Source organism: Branchiostoma floridae, chromosome 1 (genome assembly GCF_000003815.2).
Source record: "Branchiostoma floridae strain S238N-H82 chromosome 1, Bfl_VNyyK, whole genome shotgun sequence".
Lineage (NCBI taxonomy): Eukaryota > Metazoa > Chordata > Leptocardii > Amphioxiformes > Branchiostomatidae > Branchiostoma > Branchiostoma floridae.
In genome coordinates, this window is record NC_049979.1 from 9,391,166 (window position 1) to 9,403,871 (window position 12,706).

The 12,706-nt window shown below is 44.7% G+C and overlaps 1 protein-coding gene across 1 annotated transcript; it reads left to right on the plus strand.

The window, feature by feature from the left end:
- The first annotated feature begins 3,499 nt into the window (after positions 1-3,499).
- LOC118417819 (tetratricopeptide repeat protein 8-like) lies at positions 3,500-12,205 on the plus strand. The gene is made up of 12 exons (XM_035823566.1): positions 3,500-3,680; positions 3,914-4,034; positions 4,227-4,287; positions 4,514-4,673; positions 5,115-5,249; positions 5,563-5,648; positions 6,014-6,212; positions 9,478-9,617; positions 10,121-10,292; positions 10,660-10,782; positions 11,418-11,501; positions 12,067-12,205. The coding sequence occupies exons 1-12, from the start codon at positions 3,519-3,521 to the stop codon at positions 12,181-12,183; spliced, it is 1,560 nt and encodes a 519-aa protein (XP_035679459.1). The 5' UTR covers positions 3,500-3,518; the 3' UTR covers positions 12,184-12,205.
- The last annotated feature ends 501 nt before the right edge of the window (positions 12,206-12,706 follow it).

The following is a 12,706-nucleotide window of genomic DNA, read 5'->3' on the forward strand; positions in this document are numbered from 1 at the left end:
ATGTTCAAGTTATGATGCTACAAAGCTTGTCTTTCAGAACAACCATGGGTCGATGGGACTCTTATCGTTCTGAAATATAATCACTCGAAGAAAAGTTCTAAGAGAATAAAGACACATTAAATACAAATTACAACCACTTTTTCTTTTCAAATGCAACTTAAATCAAATATTTTTTCGAGTTTCTCTCTTTTCTTTCTTGCAATAAAGATAACATTACAGAACTTTATATGGAAATCAGTGTAACCGTCTGTCATATTTGATATTGAGTCAGCTGTATGTGATGTTGTCTTTATAACTTTTTATAAATTTATCAACTATTCATTATTATCATTCATCGGGCGTATCACATTCCACTATGTACCTTTCCCAGAAGACATGAACGCATCTCCTGAACGAGACTACTACACTGTGCCACGTTCCGACTTTGCTGATTGGCCCAGGTCGGGGTCGGGTCACCTGAGAGCCAATCGCGGGCAGAGATTCTTTCTGCTCGCGAAGAAGCGCGAAATCTGAAACTCACCCGCGTCCAGGAAACCCGATCTCCATTGGCGGGAATTTATCATTTCCGGTGTATAGTTTTGCATTGACTGATTTACTGAAGGACGTTATGATTGTGCGTCAGTGCCCCGGTAACTTCCCGTTTCACCGCATCTTTGTCTCACCAAGTAGGTAAACAACGGGAAAGGAATGAGTCATAGTACAAATGGGCTATCCCAAGATATAACGATCAGCTACCGTTTTTCAGTGGCAGGTTTGAGTCTTTGACTCCATTATTTCCAACCGAGGTCTCTTTTGAACGACAAGCATTTGGGATTTTCTTTGTCACTTTGTACATCTTTGAGATCGTTTTGTGTGGTATTCAATCAAATGAAGCCCTTTCTGTTTTTAGTTTGTTTGCTTGTTTGTTTGTTTACGCCACACGTTTCGACGACTGAAACCATATATCTGCTTTGAGGATCAGGTCTCTTGATAATATCCAAGTATCAAAACAGAGGGTAAAATGCGACATCAGATATACAATCATACAAGTCATCACAGACCGGGAAACGGCAGCGGAAACGTAACGAAACATCATATTCTAGTATCATAGAGAGGTAACGTTACGCCGAACTTCGAGATTCAATAGATTCTAACGTTACTAACGTTATATGTCACCTCAAGTTATAATCCCTATAAATATTTATATAGAGAATTCACAATTGGTAGTAACTCAACTATAGGCATTTTCTAACAGCAGGCTCTCTATTGACAGTTTTTTTATTATGGTAAACAAAGCATAGCCCGAGGATATGATAACATAGATGACGTAACAACAACAAATGCGGTCTTGTGGGACGAATTAATCAACCGTGTATTCATCGTGTCAAACGTCTTTCTGACAAGTCATCACGTATAGCATTCACTAGGATGACGAGTCAACCCATATCCACTAGCACTTAGTCGATCACGTATGAAACTAGCTAGCGCTGAGATATCAGTTGCAAATATTATTAATCAAAACCACTGTGAAAATGTTTTCAAAATAATGACCACGGTGTAGCTGCCGTAACAGCGCCAGAGAACATAGAAAGGCTGTCATGGCGGATTTTGTCAGATTTCAGAAGTAAAACATTTCTCAAACCCAGTAACGACAGCGATACGCGATTTTACCAAGTCGTTGAACTAAAATGAATCCTAGAAAAAACAAATAGAAGATCATAGACGCAGTAGAAATACCTAGAACTTATACTTCTAAAAGGTAAAAGAACTCTAAAAGACAAAAGTACACACTTGAGCTACACCTCGGACACCTGTGAACGGTAAATGTGTACAATTCCCGCCTCCATGCGGTTTTATAGGAGTTTTACCCTGGAAACATCACGAGTAGCTTTATGAGATCGATCTCCCCGAGAAAGTGAGGAGATGAGGGCGCCAGCGAGTGGGTGTTTTCGTCATCTCAGGTGGAACGGAAGGTAAACAGTCGTCACCTGGGCTGTTGTTTGTGTGTCCGGGCATGGTGCATTCGTACTAAGTGACGTAAGTTTTCTTGCGTGTGTTGTTTTTGTTTTACGCACATCAACGACATCTTCTCATCTTCTGTTGTTCGTGCTATTTGCTAGTCCGATAGATAAGTCTGGCCTACTAGGAACCATCGGGATTTAGTCCACCCACATATATATATATATATATATATATATATATAGTCAACTTCGGGACACAGGTTAAAAGATCTAGAAAAATCCATTGATTAACGTGCCAAAGCCAATTGTTATAGGTTAAAGTGTACGCGGTTGCCTAGAAGGATGGATCAATAATAGCACAAAAGCAAAAGGATTTTTACTTGAAAAGAATCTAATCTGGAACTGTTGAGTCATGCGCCGTTACTAACCACCCTCAAAAAGTACATTGACAATTGGGATATACAGAAAGTCGTCGTAAGCTTCCCGCTCTGGGACTGAGGGTAAATCGAGTAGCCAACAAAAGGACAATATTGTGCATACGTTTACAATGGGTACCAGGCCTACGTGTTCATCTTTCATAAGTTGTTAAAATACAGATCAAATGAAAGCTCAACAGCTCTTATCTCGTATGGGGAAAACGCCTACATATAACGGTTAACTAAACAGAACTTGACAGAGTCTTACGTCGACATGACCACAGAGGTGGGTGTTACAAGATTGTAGACGAAGGGAGGGCTTTCTGGTGTTGTCTTCGCCCCCGTTAACTCTGGACAAAAAAGTTACACCCACGTAGTCGGGACGGTGACATTTTACTTAGCTCTTAAAATGGGTCAACATGTGTGGACAAGGAAAAGATGACGTCGTAATGTGCAAATATATTGCAGCAGTGACGTACTTTGAAGTGGGTACTTCCGGAATTCCCCATATTTCCCACAACTGTTGTTCTGGGTCAAGGATAACCGTTGCTGCCGTTTAATTTACTTGCACAACGTGTCTATTGCCAATTGAAGATACAAATGTTCAATGTATTACACCTATTTAAATGTTTACTGACCATAAGTGAATGGGCATGACAAGAATTCTCTTGTTGGCAATGTGCTCCTTTTCTATTATAAATGTTGAGAAATTTCATTTTAAGATGGATCATACGTTTGAAATGACTTTAAAATTCTTGATAGCATTGTGCATTGACATTACAAGATCCACAATGATTGACGGGGCTGACAATCGTCTTCGCCAATATACATTGTCACAGCTCTTATGGGCTAACAACGCTCCCAGCGATTTATTGTAAAACCGCAAGCCTAACCTCTTGCGACCGCCATTTTGAATACCTGCCGCTGAAAAGAAGCCTCGAAGTTGGGGATGAAGAGTTGGGACCAGTAGGAACCTGTCTCCTGGGCTTGAATTTTCGCACGACCCTTTCCAACTGATGCTGTAATAGGTCTGGTCTGCATCTAACACCGCTGCTGGACACAGAGTGAGCAGAACCCAGCGAAGCCCTGCGTTTTTCCTTCAACTTTAAGTCTATACACAAAGATCTGCCCACCTGTACCTGTGCAACGTTAACGTTACACGATGATGGGAACTATGCGTCAAGATTTCGGTGCTGCCGCCATGGCGCTGGTTCCCCGTGGAATGGACCCTCTCTACACGGCACTGTCCCTGTTCCGGAGACGGAAGTTCGAGGACTGTGTCACAGTCTGTACTATGCTGCTGGAGAAGAATCCATATGACCAGGTGAGCTTCTCCTCCCCCCACCCCCTCTCCCCATCTAGAACTTCTTTAAAAAGTTAAAAATCTCTTCGTCTTCTACAAGGAGTCGTCTTTCAATTTTTTGGGTACAAAACGTGTAGTTTGTTGAGGTAACGTTAATCCTTTAGTAGAACCTAATAATGCCTCTTTCTGTGTTTGTGTTTGCTTCTTTGTTTCGCATCACTAACAAGCCTAACCACCATCCCCCCTGCCCCCAGGCTGCGTGGACCCTGAAGATGCGTGCGCTGACGGAGCAGCTGTATGTGGATGAGGTGGACGTGGATGAGGAGGGGATCGCTGAGATGCTGATGGACGATAACGCCATCGCTGAGGTCGCACGTAAGTCTCAGCTGTTCACACAATGCTCATAAAGTTCTCTATATTGGTTTGGTTCCTGTTCATGAATTGATGGAAATCTGTCCCTTTGAAGTTTGATATACATGTATAATAACGTTACATATCCTCTATAAACAACGTTGCTAAGATTATAACGTTACATCTCAAAGTCAGTGTTTATTCATTTTTTTTTAGGTCCAGGAACATCCCTGAAAAAGCCTGGAACTTCAAGTGGTGGACCAAGTCCAGGTGTCCGGTATGGCTATTACAAAATCTTCGTGAATCTAACTTCTATAACGTAACAATAGAGAATCAAAACTTGTTGGATCACAATTTACTGTTACATGTTGTGATCCTAGCCTAAGATTATGGAACCCATCTCATTGCACAAGAATTCCTGTTACAGACTACACGTTGCTGTTGACCTATTGTCAACATAATGAGTCCAATATCTTACTACATGTTTATCACGATCCGTCCAGCCCCACATCCCAGTCAGGCCGCCCCCTGAGTGGGTTTGTGCGGCCGGGTACCCAGGGGGGTCGTCCAGGCACCATGGAGCAGGCTATCCGTACCCCCCGCACGGCACACACGGCTAGACCAGTCACATCAGCATCGGGAAGGTTCGTCAGACTGGGAACTGTAAGTGGCCTTAATTGTATTTGCTGTAGATTTGTCCTTAGTTTGGAATTGCATATGACTAAGAGTTTTCTGGTTGACCAAGTACATTGCAGTTGTGATATTTAATTTAGTAGATTTAACTAAGATAATGTTGAAGCTATGTTGTACGGCCTAGGAAATTGTTGTGTGTCCAGAGTGTAGTCTTTTGTGTGAAGCCTTTTTTTAGAGAGAATCCCACCTAGCAACCCTAATTGTTTTCAGGATAATAATTGTTAAACACAACATTTGTTTAAGGCCTGATCATGACTGATCAGACTAATGTAAGGATCTGAACTGCTTTTTTTTTATATTACACTATTATTATTTACAGGGAGCAATTGTGCAACACTTTTCAGATCGAATTGCAAAAATTTGAACATTTAGACCTATATGCCTATAACTTTGTTTTCTTCCTCCCCGCAGGCTTCCATGTTGTCCACTCCTGATGGTCCCTTCATCAACCTGGCTCGGCTCAACTTCCACAAGTATGCAGCCAGACAGAGCCTGGCCAAGCCTCTGTTTGAGTACATCTTCCACCATGAGAATGATGTCAGGAATGTAAGACAATAGTTTTCCTACTTCACAGTTCACAGCAGACTACTCTATATAAGTTACTAGTAGTGTGTAAAGTGTGTAAGGTCTAAGCCAATTAAGTGATGACTGATGGCAACATTTTCATTACTGCCTTGTTTTTCTTTGAATATTTTAATCTTTCCTCCTAATGTCTGCTTGTAGATTGTTCAGGGTGATTGGTTAATTTGGCACCCCCATAATTGATAATACCTAATTTAAAGCATGTTGTTGTTTTATAGTTGCTTACTTTTGTCCTACAAAGATTGTACAATGTTTCTTTATTGTATGTTGTCCCCAGGCTCTTGAGCTTGCAGCACTTGCTACAGAAGAGGCCCAGTTCAAAGACTGGTGGTGGAAAGTACAGCTGGCTAAATGCTACTACAGGTATGTCCACACATGTAAGCTTACACATACACACATACAATCCTTATGAGAAACAAGTCATTTAGAGAAAACAGAAAGTATTTTTATAATCAGACCAGTTATTCTTTCTGATAGCATCTATCCATGCAGAGGCCAAAGCTAGAATTCATGCATGTAGCTTGCTGTTGTATATGATAGGGAAAGCTGTATTGGAATAAGAAAAAGTTCAGTATACAGAAAGATTGCAGCAGCAAGGTGTCCAGACCACATCAGCAGGACTACATGTACTACCACTACTTAGAAGACAGACAGAAAGAAAATTTATTGTGCTGTTGTAGATTTCTATCATTGCAGTAAGACATGTCTTCCTTCCTCCCCTCTGGCAGACTTGGTTTGTTCCGTGATGCTGAGCGTCAACTGAAGTCTGCTCTGGTTCAGCAGGTGATGGTAGACACCTACCTGTACCTGTGTAAGGTGTACGTACGCATGGACCAGCCTCTCACTGCCATCGAAGTCTTCAGCCAGGGTCTGGAGCACTTCCCTGGGGAGGTCTCTCTCCTCACCGGCATTGCAAGGATATATGATGTAAGCCTTTGGGTCTTGTCATGATGCCTTATTTGGGTAACGAGTACCGTAAATCATGAAATATGTGTGGTGCTTTTATGTTCAAAGTTTGTGCAGTAACCTTTCCCCTGTGAAATCATCACAACACGAACTTTGATGAATTTACAGTATTTGCATCATGAAGTATTCATTCCAGAAGAAAGTGTACCCAGCTCCAGCTTCAGACAGACTTCCTTCTCCAGCAAGTCTTGTTTCGGAGAGGGCAGCAATATCAATGTTGAAGCGATCAAGTTCTCGACTCACAAGAGCAGTACGTCGTTGTGGTCTCTCTGTATCATCATGGTCTATGAGGGTCCTCACATTCCAAGCCCCCACCTTGAAAGGGTTCAATTTAGGTTTAGGTTTAGCTTTTCTTCTCGGGTGTTGACCGCAGAAGTAGGTCCCCACTGGCCACGGTCTGCCAGTCAGGGGAGGTTGTGGTGACCGATGTTTACCCCACCTTTTCTAGGGGTCTCTCCATTCGGAGTGGGCTGCGGTACTCCTAAAAAGGCCAGCCCAGTCACACCTGCAGCTGCCGCGCTACCACGTCACCACAGCTTCGAGGGTAGGACGACCATCACGCAGGTGCCGCCAGTGTGTGGCTCCGGACTAGAGACTTCCAGCTGACCAGGCCTGTCCCCGTCATCCAGAGTACCATCGCCACGGGACTTTTGGGAGTGATGGAAGTAGGTTGAGACTGTTAGTTCTGGCATGAAAGCCTTTGCGTGAATTTGTTTAAGGTGGATCGCAGGATGCGGCCTGGGACCCACGCACTTTGGGCACCCGCCTTCTCCAGCGGCACCATGGAGATGGAGACGTGCTGGTCTGGGTTGGGGTGCTTGCAGGTCCATCCATGGCGTAGGCTTTGCGGTCAAGAGTTCAATTGTGAATCGCTATAACCTGGTCCCAACCGCTATAAACGAACGTCTCATGACCCTCCGTGTGCCACTCCCCGATAATAACCACCTGACTCTGATCTCCGTCTATGCACCAACCCTTGACTCTGAGGATGATGCCAAGGAGTCTTTCTACGCTGTGCTGAACCGTACCATCCAAGCTGTCCCCAGCAGAGACAAGCTCCTCGTGCTTGGAGACTTTAACGCCAGAGTGGGTCGTGACCACAAACTCTGGAAGGGCATTCTGGGCAAGCAGGGTCTTGGCTCATGCAACTCCAATGGACTTCTCCTTCTTGGCCTATGTGCTGAAAATGAGCTGGTCATCACCAACTCTCTCTTCCGGCTGCGAAATCGTCACAAGACCACTTGGAAGCACCCGCGGTCAAAGCACTGGACTATCCTCGACTACATCCTGACCCGATCACGTGACCGGAGTGATGTCCTAGTGACCCGCAGTACGCAGTAGGCGTTGAACCGCATGAAAGCATGGAAGGCCCCAGGTCCTGACAGCATTCCACTGGAGCTCATCTCTCATGGGGGCATAGCTGTACAGACAAGGCTATTCATCCTGATCCTGCGCATGTGGGAGACGAAGGTTGTACCTGCGGACCTAAAGGATGCCACCATCATCACCATCTTTAAGAAGGGGGACCGCTCCATCTGCGGAAACTACCGCGGTATCTCTCTCCTGAGCATTGCTGGAAAGATTTTCGCACGGATTCTGCTAGACAGGCTCCTTACTGTTGCCGAAGAAGTCCTTCCTGAGTCACAGTGCGGTTTCCGACCATCTCGTGGTACCACAGACATGATATTCTGTGCCCGCCTACTTCAGGAAAAATCCCGCGAACAGCGACAACCACTCTTCTTGGTCTTCTGGGACCTGGAGAAGGCATTTGACAGCGTCCCAAGACCAGCTATGTGGGCAACCCTGAGGCGTTTTGGCTGTCCTGACCACTTCACAGACCTTGTGCAAGCCCTCCATGATGGGATGACTGGTCGTGTGGCTGTAAAGAACACTATGTCTGAGCCATTTGCCATCACTACTGGCCTGAAGCAAGGCTGTGTTCTGGCGCCAACCCTCTTCTCCCTTTACCTTGGGGCCATGATCCACGAGCTCCCCGACAACGCCTCCGGTATCCAACTTCGTTATAGAATGGATGGAGGCCTCTTCAACACCGGACGCCTTCGCTCCCGCAGACACACCACTTCCTTCACGGTACGGGAGCTGCAGTACGCTGATGACAACGCAACTCCTGTGGATACAGTCGACGCTCTTCAGAGTACTGTCGATGTCCTTGACGGTGCTTACTCCCGCTTCGGTCTCACTTCCAACATAGGGAAGACAAAGATCCTCGCACAGGGAGCTCCGGGGCATCCTCCTCCTGACACTAGTAACATCCGACTCCGAGGTGAAGTACTAGAGACAGTGAAATCATTCCCCTACTTGGGAAGCTTCCTCTCAGATGACTGTACGATGCAGAAAGACATTGACAATAGGATTCGGGCTGCACATGCAGCTTTCGGGAGGCTCTCCAAACGTGTCTTCCTAAACCATGACCTCAGTCTTCAAACAAAGATCATGGTTTTCCAAGCCATTGTCCTGTCTACCCTCCTATATGGCTGCGAGGTGTGGGTCCTGTATCGGAGAGATGTGAAAAAGCTGGAGCGTTTCCAACAGCAAAAACTCCGTGCCATTCTGAAGATAAAATGGCAAGACCGTGTCTCCAACGAAGCTGTCCTTCTCCAGGGAAAGCTCCCCAGCATTGAGACTACGATGGCGCGACATCGTCTCCGCTGGGCAGGACACGTCAAAAGAATGCCTACAACTCGACTTCCTCGCCAGATCCTATACTCCCAACTAGAATCCGGCACAAGGTTGCGAGGAGCGCCCAAGCGCCGGTTTCGCGACCAGTTAAAGGCTACCCTCCTTCGTTGCGACATTGACCACACTAACTGGGAGACTCTCGCGGAGAACCGGTCTGAGTGGAGACGCACCATAACGCAGGGGACTGATCACATGGAGCAGTTACGACGCTCCGAAGCCGAGACAAAAAGACAACAACGCAAAGAGAGACTACTACTTCCTCGCTCCCCACCCACTCTGCCCTGCACAAAGTGTCCCAGACTGTTCCACACTGCCCTGGGACTGAGCAGCCACCTCAGACACCGCCACCAACAATCAACAAATGAGACTGGATGGACATGAACTAATGCTCGGTCACGAGCTGACGCCGATGATGATGATGCATCATGAAGTATTCATTTTAGTAGATGAACCTTTCTCCATCCCAATGAACAACTGTTTTTTAACTGTGAGTTTAAGACTATCTGTGATGTGTGTTTGTCCCTAGGGCCTGAATGACAGCACCAACGCTGTGAAGTTCTACAAGGAGGTTCTACACCATGATAACACCCATGTGGAGGCCATCGCCTGTATAGCCACACACCACTTCTACACAGACCAGCCTGAAATAGCTCTCAGGTTCTTCAGGTAGTCACAATTAGCAGTTGCTATTCACTTGTGCATAAAGTGTAGTTCAATGATGGACAAAGTTGGGCAAATTTATTTTAAAAACACTCCCATCTTTACCAGTAAATTTAATTATACCCCGGCAGTGGTGACCTGTCTCCTGTGAGATTATAGCACTGCAAAAATGAATTTCCATTGTACTACTGCTGTACTACAATATTGCTTAAAATGTGAACTTAAAGTTTTATTTTGCAAAAACCTCTCTTCCCCATTCTATAGACCAATGCATTAGCCCTGCCCTTTTCCAGCAAAATGTAGAAATGCAAAAAAAAAAACACATGAAATTGCAATTATTAGACAGACATGCAGTCATTCTGAATGCATTTCTCCCATTGGTTGAATTGCTACCTGTAATTTACAGTCAGGATCGGTCTGTTGCAAAATCAAGCCACTGCAATAGTAAATGTATTACTTAGTATACTTTTATGTCGCACTTTCTAACCCCTGACTTTCTGTCCCTGAAGACGGCTGCTACAGATGGGTGTGTACAACTCTGAGCTGTTCTGTAACATCGGCCTGTGCTGCTTCTACGCCCAGCAGTACGACATGACGCTGAACTGCTTCGAGAGGGCGATAGCGCTGGCTTCTGACGAGAACATGGCTGATATCTGGTACAACATTGGCCACGTGGCTCTGGTGAGAACATCTCTGCACATATATATTTTTTTTTGTACTAGTTGTATAATCTCTAAGCAGATGTATTAGTCGGGCTTGTTTTGAGCATATTTGTTAGTGTTCCGTATGTTTTTCTGAAGGAGACCAGCAGGTGTAAAAATGGTGCACCTCAAGTACACTTAGAACAAGCCCTACTGCTACATCTACATAACTGTTAACAAAGTTGAACCCAGAATTCAAAGTTCCTTTTTTGCCCAGCCTAAAGATGTGTTATTGGGGGGGTGGGGGTGGATAACAAGTTATCTGTTATTCATTCAACTGGTTGTTGATGCTGCTTACAGCATTTTGAAGGAGTGACCTGACCACTGGTACTTTTTCCTTGCTGTAGGGTATTGGAGACATTGCCCTGGCTTACCAGTGTTTTAAGCTGGCTCTGGCCTCCAACAATGATCACGCTGAGTCCTACAACAACCTGGGAGTGCTGGAGTGGAAGAAGGGCAGGGTGGAACAGGTCAGTAGGTCAACACACTCAGGACTCGTATCCCTTCTCTCATCTCACCTGTAGTGCTTAATAGCCACTGGATTGTAGACAAAGCTAATTACTAACATACAATATCATATAGGTTGCAAAGCTATACAATTTTACACAAAATCTGTGGTTAATCAATGGCTGACAGCTACCGAGTCTTTCAAATCAACCATGTAGTGAAAAGGAAGAAATTGAGGCTGGACACGGGTCTTCAAGGACAGGAGGTAGCTGTCACTGATATCCCAACACCACTCTCCGGGAATACATTCCAGGTTCGGCCACTGTGTGTACAATGGTCCAACCCGTGGAGTGTGCTCTTGAGACAGGTTCAATGAGAGTTCATTATCTCTCTGACATTATCTCAGAGAGAAAATGTTTTGCCATAGTTAGGCCACTGTGTGTTGTACTATCAAATATATAATGCAAGGTTTCCAATGATACATTGATATACATGTATATTGACAAAAGTGACTGTATTTTTGTCGTGTCAATAAAGCTTGTTGTTGTATATCAATGTATCATCAATACAGGGCCAGACAATTGATTGAATATTGTACACAGGAATTTGCTGAAAAAAAGCAGATGAAAAGATGGATCCTTTTCCTTTCCCCATGCAGGCCCGAGCATTCTTCCAGACAGCCCAGATGCTGGCCCCCATCATGTTTGAACCTCACTACAACTTTGCTGCTCTGTCAGAAAAGGTGAGTGCTGTACTATAGATACATTAGGCAGCACATTGTGTTGGTGTACTGTGTAGCATTGTGTGAATAACGAGGAGACAAATGTAAACCTGCATCCCTGCCATGTTGGTGCACACATTCTCATGTGTGGCTAGACTAAATTTGGCTAGACTAGATTTGGATATATTTGAGAGGTGTGGTAAACAATAGACAGAATCACACGTATAAATCCCTAGTATCCAATATTTGATTTTACTGCTGCTGGGGTCCCTGATGCAGGTGGGCAGCAGTCGGCTAGTCTTCACACTGTACTTCCAAGCGGTTCTGTCCAGCAGGTTCACACTTGCTAGGCTGCACGCTTTGATGTCCTTCCTGACACTCTCCAACCAAGATTTCCTTGGTCTACCATGACCTTTCTTGCTTGGCAACTGCAATTTGGTGATGGTGTTGATGCAGCCACTGGCTCGATCAATGTGTCTGTACCACCGATGTCGGTCAGTCAGACCCCATATTTTTTCCAAGAATTATTGCAGATGGCTAGGAAGTAGGACATGGGTTTTATCATGTACTTCTGTTGTGATTCCAGATGGGAGATCTCCAGAGTAGCTACATTGCTGCCAGGAAGTCGGTGGAGTCCTTCCCGGAACACATGGACTCCAACAGCCTCCTCAAACAGCTCAAGGACCACTTCGCCATGTTGTGATGAGGAGAGAACTGTTACCATAACAACCAAGGATCCTGCTGCACATCTTATATCCCGAGAACAGAGCTCCATCTAGCAACATTCTGATTGGCTTTGTTTGTCTGGCTGTGTTGGTAAAGTTAGAAACTGGAGCTGGAATTGTTTCCACCGGATGTTTTTATCAACAACTACCGCCAGTTTTCTGATAGTTACCTGGTGTCTGGTACCTATCATTGAGTGTCAAGAAGTGTTGTTGTGAGGGAAAAAATGTTTTTCAGGTCTGCAAAGCAAAATTGAGCAACAATCTTCTCATATCTACTGATGTTCCAGGAATGAGAAAAAAATGTACAATAATGAGACATAAGCAACCTGCCGCCTCGAGACAACATTGTAGGAGCACTAAAATCTTATAGTATTCAAACTTACCAGGAGTTGCAACATTCCAGGGGCCAACAATGTTTACCTATAATTTCATTCTGTTGTATGATGGAGAAATGTCTCCATTGTAATGTCTTATGACATAAATTGTCTTTGACTTGGTCAG

Bases quoted from the DNA above. Each gene is read 5' to 3' on its own strand.
- LOC118417819 (XM_035823566.1), top strand. From the start codon at position 3,519: ATGATGGGAACTATGCGTCAAGATTTCGGTGCTGCCGCCATGGCGCTG. The intron at 4,288-4,513 runs GTATGGCTATTA...CGATCCGTCCAG, and splicing joins GGACCAAGTCCAGGTGTCCG to CCCCACATCCCAGTCAGGCC. The intron at 5,250-5,562 runs GTAAGACAATAG...TGTTGTCCCCAG, and splicing joins ATGAGAATGATGTCAGGAAT to GCTCTTGAGCTTGCAGCACT.